The sequence below is a fragment of the Monodelphis domestica genome, chromosome 8 (genome assembly GCF_027887165.1).
Source record: "Monodelphis domestica isolate mMonDom1 chromosome 8, mMonDom1.pri, whole genome shotgun sequence".
Lineage (NCBI taxonomy): Eukaryota > Metazoa > Chordata > Mammalia > Didelphimorphia > Didelphidae > Monodelphis > Monodelphis domestica.
Genome location: NC_077234.1, coordinates 92913604 through 92934891, shown reverse-complemented (window position 1 = coordinate 92934891; position 21288 = coordinate 92913604). Strand labels below are relative to the sequence as shown.

General features: G+C 39.3%; 1 protein-coding gene across 3 annotated transcripts in view; it reads left to right on the top strand.

The window, feature by feature from the left end:
* AOX2 (aldehyde oxidase 2) overlaps positions 1-21288 on the top strand; it is a 137127-nt gene that overhangs the window by 50808 nt on the left and 65031 nt on the right. For 2 of the 3 annotated variants that reach the window (XM_007501592.3, XM_056806794.1), the window contains 9 exons: positions 741-925; positions 4674-4857; positions 6218-6310; positions 9452-9621; positions 10065-10179; positions 13120-13242; positions 15993-16089; positions 18205-18329; positions 20362-20495. In XM_007501592.3, the coding sequence (XP_007501654.2) occupies positions 741-925; positions 4674-4857; positions 6218-6310; positions 9452-9621; positions 10065-10179; positions 13120-13242; positions 15993-16089; positions 18205-18329; positions 20362-20495 (1226 nt within the window). 3 annotated transcript variants of the gene reach the window in all.

Below are 21288 nucleotides of genomic sequence, written 5' to 3'. Positions count from 1 at the left end.
AGCTTTCTGTCAACCATATCCATAATGGCTATATAGTTGGGAATAATAGCATAATTGAAACTGTGCCTTAGGGTCTTTTTTTTTTTTAAGGCTAACAAGGTTAAGTGACTTGCCCAGGGTCACACAGCTAGAGTGTGTCTGGGATCAGAGTTGAATTCAGGTTTTTCTGAATCCAAGCCTGCTATTCTATCCACTGTGCCACCTAAGTGCCCCACTAAGGACTATTTTAATAGCATTCTGTGCTAGAGGTTATTGACCACTAGGAAAACATAAATTGTGTCATTGTAATAAATAGTACATCTCTCCAAGTATCTTTGTGAGGGGCTGATCACTACTTTGAGTTTAAAATAAGAAAAGGCAACAGAACCTCTCTAGATTCAGGAAGACCTGAGTTCAAATCTTACCTTGGATTCTTCGATATGTAGACCTAGGCAGGTGATCTAACCCCTCTCAGTCTCTTTTCTCATCTATAAAATGGAAATAATAATAGCATCTACCTCAATCAATCATTAAACATTTATTAAGAACCTACCGTGGACTTTCTATATCTGAGGGCTGCTGTGAAGATCAAACAAGTTGACATAAATAAAGTGTTTTGCAAATCTTAAAGCAAATCCTGTATAAATGCTAGCTATTATTAGTATTCATTTGGGACTGAGCAATTCTTAGGACTAAAAAGTATAAACTGTATTTCTTTGCTTTGACATACGTAAAAATTCCATCTGGTTCTGTTTCCACAGTGGGAATTCGTGGCAGCATTCAGACAAGCCCAGTGTCAGCAAAATGCCTTGCCTGATGTTAACTGTGGAATGAGAGTCCTTTTCAAAGAAGACTCGGATACCATCGCAGACCTTAGCATCTTCTACGGAGGCTTAGGATCAGCCACCGTCAGTGCACAAAAATCCTGCCAGCAGCTCCTAGGAAGGTCCTGTTTGTATCCTTCTTGAGAAATAGACCTACTTCATTCCTAAAAAATTATGCCAACCTTAGAATTCATTTAGTCCAACTCCGTTTTTTTTTTTTCAATAGATGAGATCCAGAAAGCTAAGTGACTTGCCTAAGGACACATAAGTGGTAAGGGGCAGATCTGAGATTTGAACCCAGTTCCTGTGACTCCAAATCCAGACCCACTCTTTCCACTGTACCCTGCACCTTCCATTAAAAAGTTGTCATTTTGTGACCATGTGTGAGGGTGAACTTACCTTTCTCTTTGGTAGTGATTTATTAAATACAAAGTATCCACTAAAATTCTTCACTGATTTTTTTTAAACTTTTACCTTCTGCCTTAGAACCAATACTGTGTATTGTATAATTTCAAGGCAGAAGAGTGCTAAGGGCTAAGCAACGGGGGTTAAGTGACTTGCCCAGGGTCATACAGCTAGGAAGTGTCTGAGGTCACATTTGAACCCAGGACCTCTCATCTCTAGGCCTGGCTATCAATCCACTGAGCCACCCAGCTGCCCCTGTGATTGATTTTTATTCAATTTGATGGAGATTTACTTAGCACCAAGGATGTACAGTAGGACTCAATTTTACATAAACTCAACACACATGAATCAGGTGTACACAATTGGCAACTTAAAAAAGTAAAGGCAGGAAAATACATCAAATAAAAAATCTTAATGACACACTAAATCCACCCTGTTTTCCCAAGAGGCAGAAAGTCTCTCCACAGTGAGGCCAATCATGCTCATTCTTACTCTGGGAAGCATTAGTGTGAGCCATAACATTGTTTGGTGCCAAACGTGAGCTCCCACGTCAGTGTGTGGCTGGAGTTTCCCTTGTGATGAATCTAGCAGAGTGATGCTTCTCGGGGGTTCATTAGTGCTATTTAGTTATTCATAATGACTCCAAAGTCCAAGAGTAGTGCTGCTGGGAGCTCTGATCAGCCTAACAAAAGCCATCCAGTGCCTGGGAGCGTTTGGACAAGAACTACGTATTAAATAACTGGGTTTGCTCTCATGCATGGTTTTCAGCTGGGTCCTGGGACATATTGGTCCAGTAACAGGAGGTCCTTCTGTAGTAAGCTCCGTAGGGGGATACAAAGTCAAAGAAAGATGGGCAATAGTATAGTGGGTGGGGAAAGTCTTCAAGTTAAGGTTCAAATCTGTCTCTAACACTTACAAGGACAAGCAACTTAACGGACCCTTTCTGGGTATGAGTCTTACCATCTATAAAGGGGAAGTAATAACCATACCACTTACCTGGTAGGTAGGCAGAGAGGACACTTCTTGGTACAGAAGAAAGAGTATTGAATCTAGAGTCCAATCCTGACTCTACCACTTACTGCCTTGGGCAAGTTATTTTATCTCTCTGGACCTCCGTATCCTCGAGTGTGCAGCAAGGGGGCTGAATTTGATGTTGTCTTGATGTTGATCCAGCTCTAAATTTATGACTCCTGTGGTTCTTCTTCACTAGGTTGTTGGGATGATCAAATGATTGAATACATACTAGATGTCTCAAAAGTCTTAGTGCAGTTTTAAGTTACTGAAGCTAAAATAAAACTGTATACAATGTCTTGCAAACTTTAAAGCACTATTTGTCAATTATCATTATTACTATTAAAAATAAGGGGCAGCTAGGTGGCACAGTGGATCTGGTACTGGATCTGGAATCAGAAAAGTCTGAGTTCAAATCTTACCTCAAGTCCTTACAAGCTATGAGACTCTGGGCAAGTCACTTAACTTTGTTTGCCCCAGTTTCCTCATCCATAAAATAAGCTGGAGAACAAAATGGCAAACCACTCCCGTATCTTTGCCATGAACACCTCAAATGGGACCACAAAGGTCAGATACAACTGAATCAAATGAACAAGAGCAAAAATTATTAAAGACAATCAAGATAGTCCCTATCCTGAAGATAAAGCATACATACATAAGCATGATATAAGGCGAACTTGAGTCATTACAAAGACTCTCCATGCTATGGGGAAAGAAAGGAGAGAAATATCACACACACGCAGACACGTACACATACAATTGGAGGGGGGAAGGAAACCCTGAAAAAGATGACTTTTGAGCTGGGCTTTAAAGTTGCTTCAATGGTTTGGTATTGGGGGAAAAGAAGAGAAGAAAAGAAACAAAAGCATATCAATAAGAAAGTGTGAGATGTGTTCAAAGAAGAAAAAAGTCTAATCGACTAGATCAAAGGCAATCCCAGGGAAAGATAAGGTTCTTGCCAGAGCATGACAGGTCTTGAAGGCTAAGGTAAAGACCTAAGGCTATTAGTAAAGAACTAGAAAAAAAGTCAAAAAATGAAATGTAAAATGGGTACGGAGCCAGTGAATCTTCATTATACAAGGATTCCATATTTGTGAGTTCACCTATTCACTAACATTTTTTGTAATCCCCTCAAATTAGAACTAACTGCAGTGCCTTCGGGGTCATTCCCAGACATGTGCAGAGCAGTAAACTGCTGACCCCACATTCCCAGTTGAGATCAAATAAGGCAATGTTCTGCCACCTTATTTCAGTTCTCATCTGCAAAGAAATGGCCTTTTTGTGGTCTATTTAGGGCAATGTTTTTTGTATTCTTGTATGTTTGTTGGTGATTTTGCTGTCCAAGATGGCGCCCCAAGCAGAGCACTAAGGTTCTATCTGGTATTCCATTTATGACATGCCTTACAAGGACAATAAATGGGTATGATAAGTTTCATTTGGGCATGAGTATAAGGCTGTTGGCCATGAGTTCAACAGAGAATAGCCAGACAAAGGAAGACATTTGCCTATCTGTATGTGAGGCGATTCTGGAAAGTACCAAAGAAAATGTTGTAACTAGAGGAATATAACCTGGTATTTCCCTTGGAGCAGTGGTTCAGGACTTGCTAATTGTTTGCAACAATTTTTATAAAATGTAACTACCTCAAATAACAAGAATCAACTGTACTCACTATGGTTCTGATGGAGGAATTATATTTTTATTCTATAATAATACATTATATAGAATATAGTAAAGTAATACATTACTGAGTTACATAATATATTACCTTTTTATTGAGCAAATCAACAAATTTCCAGGCCAACTTGAGAAGAGGGCAAGGTGGGATAGGCTGGATCAGCATTAATACTGTGGGCTCCCGTCCCACTTCTACCCTCAACAACACACACAGTGGCCTCTTCCAATGCATCTTGTAACCAAAAATCAACTCTCATATTGAATTTAGAATGCATTCCCTTGAAGCAAACTCAATACCCAATTCTGGATTCTATTTAGTGCATTTGGAGAAAGGCAACCTTGGTTCAAGTCCTGCCTTAATGTTGACACATATTGTCATTGCTGACACATATTGGCTGTGCCAACCTGGGCAAGTCATTTGACCTCTTGGTTCCCTAAGCAACTTTCTAAAGCTTGTAAGTTAGAGGAAAAAGTACTGGCCAATTTGGTAGAGGGATTTCCTCAACTAGGAAATTCCTAGACTAATGAAATCACAGACCTATTCCCTTCCCCTATGCCTATTCAAGACATAAGAAGACATCAATCATAATCATATATTCATGTATCTCTTAATTATTCAGAGCAGGAGAAGCGGGTTGGTGGACTAAATGTTCTCTTTTTAAACTGTTCTAGCAAAATTATGTGATTCTAAATCATACTTTTACTACTTCACATTTTATAATTCATATTTCATTTGGAACTGCAGCTGAGTTTGCTCTTTTTTTCTTTTCCCCTACCAGGCGCTGGAATGCTTTGATGCTGGATGAAGCTTACAGGCTGATCCTGGATGAAGTTTCTCTTCCAGGCTCAGCTCCAGGGGGAATGGTGGAATTCAAAAGAACCCTCATTGTCAGTTTTCTCTTCAAGTTCTACCTGGGAGTATTACAAGAACTAAAGAAGATGGTAAAGATGACCTCTCTTCCTGTGAGTGCATTGGCTTGTCATTGTGCTTTACAAATGTATATTAACAGGCTTTCCAAACTGTATTAAGTATGAATTGAACTGTTAATTCTTTTAAGCTTATAAGCCAGGCATCTTTCCTTTAGACAATCCACAATATTAGTTGGGATTCAGATTAATATCTTCTTTCTTTATTTTCTTCCTTCTTTCCTTCCTTTCCTCCTTCCTTCCTCCCTTCTTCCATCCTTCCTTCCCTCCCTCCTTACTACTTTTCCTCCTTCTCTCCCTTCTTCCTTCCTTCTTTCTCTTATTCCTTCCTCCCCTCCCTTTTCCTTTCTTCTTTCAATCTTTCTTTCCCTCTCACCATCCTTCCTTCCTACTTTCCTTTTTCTTTCCTACCTACCTTCCTTCCTTCCCTTCCTCCTTCCTTCCTCCCTTCCTTCTCTCCTTACTAATAACTGTAGGAAATTAGCCCTCTCCCAGTAACACATCAATACACTGAGTTTCTAAGGTTAGCTAATCATCACCATGGAAGGCCAGGAGAACTTAATCCTGGGAGAATGTAATATAATCAGAAGAGACAGAGAGATAGGAAGAAGGAAGCATTGCAGAAGGGAAGCTTGTCTACTGAGAGGCAGCATAGTGCAGTGGAAAGAATGCTGAATTTAGTGTTCACCTCCTACAACTGAGACTTCGTGGACCCTGGGCTCTCTGTACCACTGGGTTAATATATCCATTCAAAATTAGGTGTATATGACGAGCCAGCCTAGACTTTGAGTGAATATGAGAAGGCAAGAATCTCTCTAAAATTTTACTAAATATCCTTTGTATTCATTTAGCTTGAGTGAAGCCCCAAGAGAGACTGAGTGGAACCATGAAGCAATAGACTATCATGGCCTTTCCAACAGAAAAAGTAATATTGATTTGAGTATTGTTCCCAGAGCAAGAAGTGGAAGGGCCCTGGGGGGAAGAGAAGGTGTGCCCTGAAACAGATGGCAGTATGTCCAAGCTATCCCAGAAGATGGCCTAATAGATATCTAAGTGTGGTCTGCAGCCAGCCAAATATAGGGGGCTCACCCACTCCAACCAGGATGGCTTAAACCTAAGAGAGAGCCTCAAAGCTGAATGGATGAATTCCTGGAGGTGATGGGGGAAAGAGGGACGGGTATGGAAGTTTATTATTCCAGGTGTTTAAGAACAACAGGGCTGAATGAAAATTGCCTTATGTGGATATTGGGTGACATCCTTTTTTTTTTCTCTCTCTCTCCTACAGATATTTAACCATTTCCTATATCCTTGATACATTGTTAAATTAACAGAGACACAATATAGCATCCAACTTGACTTGAGCATCATTAATATCTTTTTTAAAATCATCTTTCAGAACAACCATCGATATCCTGACATTTCAGAGAAGTTCCTAAGTGCTCTGGAAGAGTTTCCTGTCACAATATCCAGAGGAGTTCAAGCATTCCAAGTCAGTGACTTTGTGGTTTGGTCAATAAGCACCTATTACGTGTCAGTCACTGTGTTAGCTGTAGGGTATACAAAGAAAGGCAAAAGACAACCTCTGTTCTCAGGGTGTTTCATCTCATAGGGACAACATCCAAGTAGCTACAAACAGACAATACATATACAAGATAAATTACAGCTAATCGACAAAGGGAAGTCACTCACATTAAGGGAGACCAGGAAAGGCTTTTTATAGAAGGCAAAATTTTAGCTGTGACTTGACAGAAGTCAGGGAGGCTGGGAGACAGAGATGAGTAGGCAGAGAATTCTTGATGTTAGAGACTGCTTATGAAAATACCTGAAGTCAAAAGATGAAGTATCGGGTTGAAGGAACAGTCAGGAGACCAGTACTATATTGTAGAGGGAGACAGGGAGTAGGGCATAAGAAGATTGGAAAGGTAGGAGAGCACCAGATTATGAAAAGTTTTGAAGTTTAAACTGAGGATTTTCTATATGATTTTGGAGGTGATAGGGAGCTACTGGAGGTTATTGAATAGAGAGGTATCTTATATTTTTGGGAAATCTCTTTGGCCTCTAAGTGAAAGATGGTCTAGATTGGTAAAAGACTTGAGGGAAGGAGACCAACTAGAAGGCTCTCCAGGAGTGAAATGATGAGGACCTAATAGCAGTGTCAGGAGGAAAAGAGAAAGCATATACTAGAGATGTTAAGAAGGTAGAAATGATTAAAACTTGGAAATGGGAAAATTGGAAGGGTGAGGGTGAGGGGTTAAGAGTGATACCTAAATTTCAAGACTAGGAAGATGATGATGCCCTTGGTGGTAATAGAAAAATTAGGGACAGTTAAGTGGCTCAGTGGATAAATATCCAGGCCTGGATATGGGAGATTCTGGGTTCAAATCTGGCCTCAGATACTTCCTAGCTGTGTAACACCTGGACAAGTCACTTAAATCCCATTGCCTTGTCCTTACCACTCTCCTTAATGAGTTTGATGGAGGGTGATGATGCAAGAAAAAAAGCATTGAAAAGGAATGATCAGACAGGATGAAAACAGGAGAGAGTAGAGTCACAAAAACCTAGAGAAAAGAGAGTATCAAGGAAAAGAGGGATCAACAATGTCATAGACTAGTGAAAAATTGTTTTTTTGGAGGGCCACTTGCTTTTCATGTTTAAAATTTTAACTCTCCAGTGAGAGTTAACTCTCAAAATCATAGATTATGGCCTTAAAAAAAAAACAAAAAACGCCTTCCATTTTAGAAACAATACTGTGTATTGGTTCCAAGGCAGAAGCTCAGTAAGGACTAGGCAATGGGGGTTAGGGGTCTTGTCTAGGGTAACATAGCTAGACAGTATTTGAGGCCACATTTGAACCCAAGACCTACCATCTCTAAGAATGGATCTGAATCCATTGAACCAGCAAGTTGCCCCCAGCTTACAGCTTTTTAAAGGGTGTCAAAAAACTTTTTTTCAGACTGAGATACAAAAGTTTAATATCAAGATTGGCCAGATTTTGCTGCCCCCTGTCTGAATAGTTTGATATCAGGAAACCCCCTGAGATCACCTTGTCCTCTCAAAAAAATATTTTTTCTACTCAGTTCCTTCAAATGCTAGTGAGATATTCATTTTATTGGCTTAACCTCTCAGAGCCTGTTTCCTCCTCCATAAAATGGAAAATAATAATATTTAGCTATTTACACCTTAGTATGAATGAATTCTTCAGATGTTGATTTTTTTCAGATTAGATTTTGATAGGGGGCAGAGATGGGGAACAAAGCTTAAGAGCACCAGAAGTGGGAAGCAAGCAAGTAGCACAGAAAGGGGAAGCTGAGGGCACCAAAGACCAACTTCTTCTATCTCATCCTGCTGGTCTTATCTAAACCATTGGCCAAAGAGCAGAAGAACATCAAAACTCTGGATTTAAACTTTCATTGTTGTAATTATAATAAAATTCTGGAATATATGCTCTAAGTCTCAAACTATAGGGTTATGGGACAATTCCTTATTAGTGTTTCTTCTGCATTTATATCAAATCTATTTCTGATAGTTAACAGGATTTATAACAAATCTGTCACTTCCTCCTCTTGATATCACTGGCTCATTAATATTCAGTTGAAGGGGGCAGCTAGGTGGCTCAGTAGATTGAGAGCCAGGCCCAGAAATGGGATATCCTGGTTTCAAATCTGGCCTTAGACACTTCCTAGCTGTGGGACCCTGGAGAAGTCACTTAACCCCCATTGCCTAGCCCTTACCACTCTTCTGCCTTGAAACCAAAAAACAGTATCAATGCTAAGATGGAAGGTAGGTTTAAAAAAAAACAAACTCAATTCAAATATCACCCCTGTCGCTTATCAGGCATATTAGCATCTTGGAAGTATTCTTGATGTATTGATATTGTATCTTATGTATTCATATGCCAGACTCATGATCATGTTATTGATTATTACATTTCTAAATCTTCAGTCCAAAGGACAAGAGAATTACTGAGCAGGACATTATTGGCCACAATGTCCTAACTCATGCCTTGTTAGACCACATTCCTTTCCAAGTCACATGTTGGATTAATCTCCTCTTTGATTTCATGATGTTAAAACCTATGCCATGTCACGTATTCACTAATTACCTCCCACTCCACATTCCTAAAATCTCCAATAAAAGTTGGGGAACATGTGTGAGCCTCCCTCTTGCTTCTCATTACTCCTCTTGCTCTCTTGCTCATGAGAAGTATCACCGGAGCTTGCTACACCCCGCATGTTTTAACTCGTTGTCTCTGAGTCTTTATTCCTGAGTTTCTCCCTCTATCTATTATCTGTTCATCCATTTTCCTCCAGTCTCCATTTTCCTTCTGAGGTCATCACCCACAAATAAATTGTGTAGGAACTGCAGGCAGCCCCTACAACACCCCCACGCCTTAAGCCTTCCCTTCTATAGTTACCTTCTTTCTATCTTGTTGAACCTATTTGTTCACATACTGTCTTTCCTATTTCCCATTAGAATGCAAGCTTCTTGAAGGAATGGGCTGTTTTTGCCCTTTGTTGTATATCCAGTGCTTAGCGCTGTACCTGAAACAGAATAAGTGCTAAATAAATGCTTTTTTATCCATTGGTTGTCTTCTTTTGTTGAGAAGTAGCATTCTTATCTTCCCTTCCAGGGGGTAGACCCTACCCAATCCCCCAATGATCCGGTTGGACGCCCAATTCTGCATCAGTCTGGTATCAAACACGCCACTGGGGAAGCTATATTTTGTGATGACATGCCTGTTGTGGATAAAGAACTTTTCCTGGCTTTGGTAACAAGCACCAAGGCTCATGCAAAAATCATGTAAGTGAACTCAAGTGTTTCTGTAAGCCAGTGAAAAGCAGACCCAGATACTATGAGCTCAGCCTACATCCGGGGAGTATCCATTGCCCCTGTGGCCCCTTGACTGGGAGAAACTAGAAGTTAAGATTGAGAAAACTCAGGATATATTTGAGTAACCTAAGACCCAGAGTAGAAGACAGACCTCCATTAGCCCCTAAACTGCAAGAAGCATGTAAGAATCAAAAGGAGGGCTCCCAAAAATGAGAATAATGCAGTAGGGGAAAGATTGCCAAAGTTGTCCATCAGTCCTTTGTTTATACATTCTCTTTTTCTTTCTCTACCCTCATTCAATTCCAATCCCCATCTACATGGGAGAGCCATGGACTAGAGTCTCAACTAAAAGCACCACTTTGGGCTTCAATAGCCACTAGGACTAACAACATTTCCAAAATTTTCTTTCCAAGATCTATTGATGCATCCGAGGCCCTTGAACTGCCAGGTGTTGTTGATGTGATAACAGCTGAGGACATTCCAGGTACCAATGGCACTGAGGATGACAGACTACTTCCTGTAGATGAGGTACTGTATGTGGGGGTCTTTGGGAATAAAATAACAATAGTTGACCTCTCATCAAAATTTCCTCAGCCACCTGTGCACTCCTATATGGCAAAATTCCAATTCTGGTTTGGGAAGAGTCAGATTTTCCATACTTTCCAGCTCCCTTTTCTCCTCCATTTCTCTGTTCAAAGTTCCTCTCTAGGAACCAAGAAGAAAAGGGCTTGGCCCTTTGTTTTACAATTTTCTTATCTACTGATCATGTCCTATTGCCTATCATCTTTACTTTTGATTGTCTTATCCACCTCCTACCCTGTAGAGTTCCCAAAGGCAAAGATAGCATCTTAACTAAAACTTTAGATCTCCCTCAAAGCCTGATAAGGCATATTTATTATAATTTGTTACCTATTTATAACAAATCATATGTATCAAAAGATTGTTAAATTGCATGTTTATTATATATGTAAAAATTAAAATAAATGATAAAAAAAACTTACATGACAAATGCAGAAAATGCTTTCCTCATCACAGAACTGCTCTGAAAATTGGACAATGCCAAAAAGAAGGGAGATTGTTTCTGTAGGGCTGCTCCATGTACAGAAATCTGTACTGTCTCCATTTTCTACTTTTCATGTTAGGCATTAAAGTGATTCCCTTGTTGTCAGTCATTTTCAACTATGTCCTATTCTTCATGACCCCATTTGGAGTTTTCTTGGTAAAGATACTGGAGTGGTTGGCCACTTCCTTCTCCAGCTAACTTTACAGATGAGGAAACAGAGGCAAGCAGGTTTAAGTGACTTGCCCAGAGTCACATAGCTAGTAAGTATTTGAGGCCAGATTTGAACTCAAGAAGATGAGTCTTCAGGCCCAGCACTTTATCCACTGTACCACCAAGCTGAACAAGTGATTTCTAGGACCATACAATGTTCTCTAAACTTTCCCCCCAAAAAAATGTCTTTTTAATTAAAAATATACATATATTGTTTGGGGCAGTTATGTTTCTCAGTGGTTAGACCACCAGGCCTGGAATTGGGAAGACCTAGCTTCACATTTGACCTCAGAACTTCCTATCTCTGTGATCCTGGGCAAGTCACTTAATCGCAATTGCCTAGCCCTTGCCACTCTTTGGTCTTAAAAATGACACTAAGACATAAGGGAAAGACAGACAGAGACAGAGAAAGGCAGAGAAACAGAGACGGATAGAGACAGACAGAGAGGGAGAGAGTGTGTGTGACAAACAGAGAGAGAGAGACAGAAAGAGTGTGAGAGAGAGAGGGAAGGAGGGGAAAAGACAGACAGAGACAGAGAGTGTGAGAGAGAGAGAGAGGGAGGGAGGGAAAGACAGAGCAAGGGAAAGAGAGAAGAAGGAAGGAAGAGAGGGTTGGTCATCTCTAGGACACACTGAACATGCATTTGCCATATGTGTCTAGGTTGATGGCTGCTCTATATCAGTGGTGTCAAATTCAAAAAGGAATGGGGCCAATAAACCATACACAAGGATCCCTACAGCCACATATTGACTTAGAAAATCATATTAGCATTGTGTTCCATTGTATTTCTATTTATTTTGTTAAATATTTCCCAGTTACCTTTTTCTCTGGTTTTTTAACATCCTGGACCTGTGTTTGACATTTCTGTTCTACATATACCAGCATGGGAGATGGATTTTTACAAACGTTGCTTAACAATTTACTATACGTTCCTTTTTAAGAAACATTTGGAACTCTATGAGCAGGGCACATGAATAGAGACTCAAGTCAGGAGAATGGGAGGTCCTGCATTCAAATGTGATCACAGACACTTCCCAGCTGTGTGACCTGGGCAAGTCATTTAACCCCCATTGCTTGCCCTTACCCCTCTTCTGCCTTATTGATTCTAAGACTAAAGGTAAGAGTTTAAAAAAAAAAAGAAAAAGGAAAAATCTAAACTCTATGAGCTACAGATGCGGATCACTAATAATATATCAAGGATTTCAAATGAAAAAAAAAAGATCTTTCACTTACGTAACTGATGCAAAGGGAAGTGAGCAGAACCAGAGGAAAATTATACACAGTGGCAACACTATTTTTCAATGAACAACTGAGAATGACCTAATTATTCTCAGCAATGCAACAATCTAAGACAATCCCAGAGACTCGTGATGAAAAATGCCATCTGCCCTCCAAGAAAGGACTGAAGGAGTTTGAATGCAGACTGAAACATACTATATTTAATTTTCTTTCTTCTTTTTTTCAGTAGAGATCTTTCACAAAATGACCAATATGGATTACACATGTAAAATGGATATTAATTTGTTTGTCATCTCAGAAAGGGGGGAAGGACAGGAAAGGAGGAAGGTAGAGAGGAAGGGCCAGAAGCAGGGAAAGAATTGAAACTCAAAACTTTCAAAAAATGAATCTAAAAATTGTTTTTACATGTAATAGGGAAAAAATAAAATATTGTTTTTAAAAAGAAGAAAGGGGCAGCTAAGTAGTTCGATGGATAGAAAATCAGGCCAGGAGACAGGAGGTGCTGGGTTTAAATCTGACTCCAGATACTTCCCAGCTGTGTGACCCTGGACAAATCAATTAACCCCTATTGCCTAGCCCTTACCCCTCTTTTGCCTTGGAACCAATACCTGGTATTGAACCTAACATGGAAGGTAAGTGTTTTTTTTTTTTAAAAAAGAAAAAATGCCTTTCCTTAGAATAAGTTCCTAAAGGAGCAACTGAATACTACCTGTGTGGTCTTGAACAAGTCTCTTTACCTCTATGAGACAGTTTCTTCATCTGTAAAATAAGGGGTTGAACTAAATGACCTTTAAGGTAACTTCTAACTCTTCATCTATAATCCTATGAGCCTCTAATTATTTTGGATTACTGTTATTATTTTAACAATCACTTCTAAGGAACCAGAAAGGTTGAGCCCAGCAATTACAATAAGCCAGTGCTTTCCACCTGATCATTATGTTGGGTCTTTCAACAGGTGCTTTGTGTGGGGCATATTATCTGTGCTGTGGCTGCTGAGTCAGATGTTTATGCAAAGCGGGCAGTGGAGAAGGTGAAAATCATTTATGAGGACCAGGAGCCTGTGATTTTCACCATTGAGGTAACCAAAGTTTTCAAGTCTCACCACAAAGCTGTGGAATCTTTTTACCTTTCTGCGGATTCTCATACAGTGTGCTCTTTTCCAGTTTTTTACTTCACTGGTCACCAGCTTTCTTTTCTTTTTTGACAGAAATAGTTTTTGTTGTAAATTTATTACTTCATTTTATAACATAACTATAATTTTATTGTTAACTTATTATTTGACAAATTTTATTTGATAATTCATAATTATAAAACTATTATAAATTTATTATTGGATAATTTTATTTTCATTTTATATTATAATTTACAATTATATAATTTTATTATAAATTTATTATTTGATCATTTTATTCTAATTTAATTTTATACTTATACAATTATAAATTATTATTTGGTAATTTTCTATTTTATAATTTTCTATTATTATTTGACCATTTTATTTTCATTTTATAATTTATAATTATTCAACTTTATCATATATTTATTATTTGATTATTTTACTTTCATTTTATCTTATAATTTATAATTATATAGTTTTATATGATCATATATTTGATCATTCTATTCTTATTTTATAATTTTTAATTATGCGATTTTATTATAAATTTAGTGTAAATTTTTATTGTATGTTTACTTTCAAGGTAGTACTCTTAAAGAATGGAACATCTTGGAGAAGATTCCTAGAATTCACAGTTGAAATGGACCTTGAATTATGCTTGATCTAAATCAATCTCCCTCCCAGTTACAGAATTCCCTCTAGACCATCCCTAACAATTCCTGATCCAACTTTTGCCTGAAAACCTCCAGGGACCAAGAATTCTTTCCCTCCCAAGGCAACCCATTCCATTTTGGGAAAGCTATAACTGGGAGGAATTTTGTCCTCATATCAAGCTGAAATCTGGCTTCCGAGCCTTACTTCTTCCCTCTGAACAAGCACAAAATAGAATCCCTGTAGACACAAGGACAAAACAGTCCTTGAAATTCATAGTGAGGTTCCAAAGGCACATAAATGCCAATCCCTGGTAAATATGGACCCAACCTTATTTGAGCACATCCAAATGTAAGCTTGATGCTGGTGTTAGAGGAGATATCGTGATGGAATGTTTGAGACTTAGAGGGGAAGGACTACTCTTGGTCTCCTTCCTTTTTGTAAAAAACACCTGAATCTGTGGAATTCACAATGGGATTTGAATTTCGAATGAAAAGAGAACTTCCCTAAGATAAGGCCTTATGGGAGCAATTTTTTAGTCCCTGAGGGGCCTTCAGCAAGTCCCCCTAACCTCCATGAGGAATACTTTCCCCATTTGCCAGATATCGGGTTGGGAGTTAAAGAAGGCTGAGTCGAAGTGCCCTACTGTTATGTCATGCATGTTAAGCCCTCTCTTTGGGGCTGGAGAAAGCCCCCAATCTCTTGAGGTTCCCCAGTTGCAGTAGCCACTCATTGGGCTACTCCTGCTTCTATGGCCTACTTACTTGCCATCTGCTGTAAAAGGTTCTTTGGTGTGGCTCCAAGGAGACAGATTAGTTCTCTGAAGTCAGGTTCCCTCTACACACTTCTTCCAGACTCTCTCCATGGTGCTGCCTGCCTGCTTCCACAGTGTTTTTGCTTGATGACCTCTAGTTTCTGTTGGGATCAGGAAAGCTATCTGACCTCCATATTTCCTTCCCAGGAACCCCCAAACTTTAGGCAACTCTTTATGACTTTAGGCAACTCTGGTTAGATCATGAAAACTCAACTTCAGAGATAGCACGAGACAGATAACAAAATTAGTAAATGTAGAATATATACACATACAAAGAATGGGAGAGGAAGCATAAATTGAGGGGTTGGCATAAGTATGACCACTCTGGCCCTGACACTAGCTTTTACACCAGATCAATTGGGATAAAGCGCTTGTTTTTCCATTGTTAATCTAGACTGTAGCCATACACTAATGAATCCCTCCATGCTTACTTCTTTGCTGTGTTTTTTTTTAAAGCTTTACTTTATGTATTAGAATTGATACTATTAAGTATGGATTCCAAGGTCAGAGAGCTGTAAGGGCGAGTGATTGGGGTTGAGTGACCTGTCCAGGATCACACAGCTAGGAAGTGGCTGAGGCCAGGTTTGAGCCCAGGTTCTCCCAACCCCAAGCCTGAAACTCTAAACACTGAGCCACATAGCTATTTCATGGTTACCTCTTTGAATATACAAAATATTCAGGGACTAGTTTGGAGGTGTCAATATTTGTAAAGGGAGTAGAGCTTTGAGGGTGATGGGGAAAGGGTAGAATTTTGTCTCTCTCCAAAGAGTACAGTAGAGATATACTTGGTACTTTCTAGTTGATACCTCACTCCCATCATATTTACATGGGTAGATGTATTACATATATATATGTATGGATATGTATTGCATGAATACATATTTGTATACATATTTATACATTTCATTAAAAAATACTCTTTCCTCTATTTATTTTTCCAGTGATTCTCACTTATTCTTACTCCTTTCAGTCCTTTCCTTGAGTGAGCTTTTCAGGAATTTACTGGAGATTTGCTTAAGAAGAAAATGCTATAATAATATATGTATAATCCAGATCAAATTGCTTGACATCTCTGAGAAGGGGGGGAGGTAAACAATTTAGATCTTATAATTTCAGAAAACATATGCTGAAAATTGTTATTATGTGTAACTGGGAAAATAAATTATCTTTGAATTTAAAAAGAAGGAAAAAATAATGGAAGAAAAAAGTAAGAAAAAATGCATCGTTTTCTTTTTCCTTCATTCAGGATGCAATAAGGCACAATTCATACCTGTCCTGTGAAAAAAAACTAGAACAAGGAAATGTGGAGGAGGCATTTGAAAATGTTGATCAAATTATTGAGGGTAAGATGTTGTGATTAATGAGACTATATCTAATTTAATAACTTTAGAACTTATATGGCAGTGATGGTGAACCTTTTAGAGATGGAATATGGGGCCCCACTCTCATCTCACCCCTCAGATTGAGTGCTATGCCTAACAACCCCCCCAGAGTCCTCATGCCTTGCCCCTCACCCCCATCAAGTGTCAGGTGAGCCCTGCCCCCACCCTTACCCCACACAGGAGAGTGAGAAAGCATTCCCATTGGGCTGCTGGGTGGGTGAAGTGAGGAATGTCTTCAGTGAGTATAGAGAAGGGGAGGGAAGTAGCCTGAGTGCTCTGCTCCCCTCCAGCTCTGCCATCTGTGAGCTTCCCACCTTCCCCACTGTGCGCTCCCCTTGGCTGCTGGGCAAAAAGCAGGGGATGTGGAAAAATGTCATCAGGGTGATGGAAAGGGGGAGGGGAACAGCTCCACCCAAGTCCCTCTTCCTTTCTAGTAACAAACTGGGCGGGGAGGGGGGGGGCAGCCACATGTCCTCAGAGAGCTCTCTGTGTGCCCTCTTTAGCACCCATGTCATAGGTTCTCCATCACTACTATATGGTATTAAGGCAGAGAATATTCTGATAAGATAATGCAATGGTAGACTTTTGATTCCACTATTTTCAGAAACAAAAAAAAATAGTCTCTAACTTAGAAGTACAACTGGAAAGAGATTTGGACTTGAAAGCAAAACATTTTGACTCTAAGCTACAACCATGGCACACTTATAGCCTTGGGGAAGTCACTTACATTTCCCAAGACTCGGTCTCCTAAAATAAGGGAATTAGACTAAGGTCCCTTCCAGCTGTAAATCATCATTACCAATAATAAGAATTTATTAAGCACTTAATATGTCTTAAAAAGAGGATTTATTAAGAAAGAATATTCTCTGAGAATATAAAGAAAAGCAAAAACACTGGCTCTGCTTTCTAGGAACCCACATTCTATCAGGGGAGATAACATGCAAACAACTAGACAGTATGATAAATAGATGGATGGATAGATAGATATGGATTTATAGGTATATACACATATGTATATTTATACATGCTGACATAATATGTACACATGTGGCTGTGTATTATGTGTATATGCATGCATTGTGTGTGCATGTTTGTGTGTGTACACATGTGTACACATATGGGGGGGTGTAATCTCTGAGGGAAAACATTAGTAATGGGAGAGGGAAGAATTAGGAACACACTCTTGTAAAAATTGGGATTTGAGTCAAGTGTTGAAGGAGACCAAGAAAGCTAGAGATAGACCATGTCAGAGAAGGTCCAAGGGAAATATACAAGAGATGTTCTGAAGGTTGACTTCACAATTGATTGTATATCTGGATTGAGTGAAGAGTCAAGGATGACACCAAGGTTGCCAGCCTGGGTGACTTGGAAGATGGCAGCACCCTAAGTCTGTGATCCTAGGATCTTATAATTTCTCCCCATCCACACTTCCTTAACAATAGACAGTGTGGGATAGTGGGAAGGTATTAGATTAAGGGTCAGAGGTTTGATCCAAACTCTGCTATTAGTCATATAACTGAGGACAAATCTCTATGCCTCTTTGGGCCTCAGTTTTTTCATCTCTGAAATGAATGGACTAAGAACTCTAAGGTCAGGTCTGGGACTCATTCTCAGCAGTGGAAGACTTGGGAGGAAGATGATGTTTCCTAATCCTAAATACTGCTTAGTTCCCTGGAATATATGTTAAAATCAGAATCAAAGACCAAGCCGATCTGCTTGCTTCTGACCACGAGGTATCTTACCAACTTCATCTTGTTCATCTTACTCCCAGCTTCTTTGTGGGGTGATGTTATTGGATGTATTTCTTGGGAGAAACAGAGGGAGGAGAAGTTATGCAGACCTTTTAGAGTTGGAAGCAAAGCCCAGTGGTAAAACCTAGAGTTTGGGATCCGAAGGATCGGAGCCCAACTTTCCTCTTTCAGGCATTAGACAGTAACAATACCAGAAAAAAGTCAGTGAAGCAGCAAGCACACCTCAGAATTCCCACAATTCACAAGGAAGTGGTAGTTCCTTACCTGACAGCACCCTATTCTGTGGCTGCCCACCAAAGATTTCCTGTGTTTGGGGATTGAACAGGTGAGATACACGTTGGAGGACAGGAACATTTTTACATGGAGACACAAAGAGCACTTGCCATCCCCAAAGTGGAGGACCAAGAGATGGAGATTTATGTATCATCTCAGGATCCATCCCACGTGCAGGTGAGGGATTCAGTATCTTCTCAGCCTCTCCCTCATTCTTCTCTTTTTCTACCAAGTTTCTATTGGTCTTTCAAATGATGTAAATTTTATCTACAGTAATCCCATTCCATACTAATGGATATCACTGGGGTAGCAAAAATTAAAAAACTGTATCTCAAGTAAATTTTTAAAAGGGGAAATGTACTAGTTGACTTTTTTTAAAAGATGTGTTCATTTACAAAACTGTTAAATTAACTATCTAATGTTAGTTAAATTGTTACATTGGTTCTTCTCTTAAAATACTATTATTCATGTCATTTTAAAGCTTTTAATACATGATAGTAATAGAATATATCATATTGTATACATTTTAACTGAAAAGGTGACTTCTTTTTTTTAACACTTACCTTCTGTCTTAGTATCAATTCTAAGACAGAAGAGAAACAATGGCTAGATAATGGGGCTTAAGTGACTTGCCTTGGGTCACATGGCTAAGAAGTGTTTGAGATCAGATTTGAACCCAGGTACTCCCTACTCCAGACCTGGTGTTCTATCCACTGTGCTGCCTAGATTTCCTTCCAGTATGTCTTTTTTTTTTTTTTTTGTTTTAATAACTAATTTCCATGTGTTTTCTGAAGTTGTAGAATCCAGATTATCGTCCTCCCTTCTTCCCTTCCTCATCCTGGAGCTGATAATAATTGAATCTGGGTTATACATGTATTATCACACAAAACATGTTTCCATATTATTCATTTTTGTAAGTGAATAATCTCCTAAACTCCAAACCCTAAATCATATACCCAAATAAATAAGTGATGCATCATACGCTTCCATCTGCATTCATACTCCAGGAGCTCTTTCTCTGGAGGTAGATAGATTCTTTGTCATGAGTCCCTCAGAATTTTTCTGGATCATTGTATTGCCAATAATAGCTAAGTCCATCACAATTCATTGTTCACACACTATTTCAGTTACCGTATACAATGTTTTCCTGGTTCTGCTTATTTCCCTCTGCATCAGTTCATGTAGGTCTTTCCAGCTCTTTCTGAAATTATTCTGTTTATCATTCCTTATGGCACAATAGTATTCTATCACCATCACATACCACAATTCGTTCAGCCATTCCCCAATTGATGGACATCCCTTTAGTTTCCAATTCTTTGCCACCACAAAAAGGGCAGCTGTAAATATTTTTGCACAAACAGGTCCTTTCCCATTTTTTTTTATCTCTCTGGGATAGAGACCTAGTAGCAGTATTATCTTCTAGTATGTCTTAAAAGAGTCCTTTGAAAGCACCTGCCTGGGAAAGAAAAAGACTTTGGCTTGACCAGAGTCAGAGCTTAGAAAAAATCAGTTTCCCCTCCCTAAAAATTGTAAGCTTCCCATCCAAAAGTCTGCTCTGGGAAGAAGAATGGAATGTCCATAAAAGAACCTCCAATTCAATTTAATGTGTATTTAAGTGACCACATGAAAGGCACTGGGCTAGGCATATTTTTTTAATGTATACAGATAAGGAAAAATGGAATCCACACAATGAAAATAGAAAACAATTTTCAAAGGAGGCACCAAAAAGTGGGAGGACAGAGCAGAAAAAGCTCGAGGAGAATGACGCAGTAAATGCATAATATTGTTTCTGTTTTACTGATCCCTTAATTCCCATGAATTAAGTTCTTGCTGTGTCTCAGAAAACACAGTTTAAGAATCCAGTGTTTAAATAGGTTTTGATCAAGGACACATGTAAAACCCAGTGGAATTGTGTGTTGGTTATGGGAAGCAGTGGGGGGAAGGGAAGGAAAGAACATGATTCTTGTAACCAAGGAAAGATGTTCTAAATTGACTAATTAAATAAAATTTTCAAAAAAAAAATACGATTCCAATGTTACTTCTGACCTCAGACATGTCCTTCCTCTGTGACCCTGGGCAAGTCATTAACTCCATTGCCTAGCCCTTGCTTCCCTTCTCTTAGAATGACGCCAAGACAGCACATAAAGGGGTTTGGCTTTTTGCTTTTCAAAAAAGTCCAGTGTTACAAAATCACCTATCACTTTTACAGAAAACAGTTTCCTCTACTTTAAATGTCCCCATCAACAGAATCACATGCCACGTAAAACGAGTTGGTGGAGGTTTTGGGGGAAAGGTCTCCAAACCAGCTGTGTATGGTGCAATCACTGCAGTGGCTGCTAACAAGTAAGTGGGACACAGGGTGACAGGTTGGTGTCTGAAAAGTGCTTTTGGACTTGGTTACTGACCAAATATCCTTGGCCGAGTCACGGTTACTTTTCTTTCTCTTGTGGGGTCCAGTGACAATCATAATCCCAACTTCCCAGCTTTGTAGTGTGGACCAGAAGAGAAAAAGCATTGTAGAAAGCTTAGGAAAGCTTAAATGACTGTACAAATGTCTAGTAACTAGAAATTCTAGAGTACTACTCCCCATTGAATGGGAGGGAAGGGTAAAAGGGAGAGAACACACCCAGACTCTATATAGACTTAAAGTAGAAAGAGGAAAGCTATTTTTTTCTCTTCTTTCTTTCTTGTCTCATATACTCAAATAAGGGAAGGGGAGGGAAGAAAATAGAAAGGCCCATTTTTCTTCATGGGGATAGAGGTCACTTTAGGACTAAGAAGCCTTTCCCAGATTTGCAAGGTCACACCCTTGCTGTGCATGCCTCCATATTTATGGATAATTTCCAGTGGATTATTTAAATTGCTATTTCTCGCTAGGTGTTTCTTGAATATTTTCCACCAATCAGAATCACCTTTTCTGTTTCTCTTGACTCTGCACTTCTCTCTACACAGCCATACACCCACATACTGACACTCATGAGACAGTCACTTTTGGGGTTTCTCTATGGGAGAGAGAAAGAGGCAGGGAGGGAGGAAATGCATAGAGGCATAGAATGTGAGAACTGGAAGCAGCCATCATTTTACAGATGAGGAAAACAAAGGTTCATAATGGTACAGAAAAGGCACTGGATTGAGA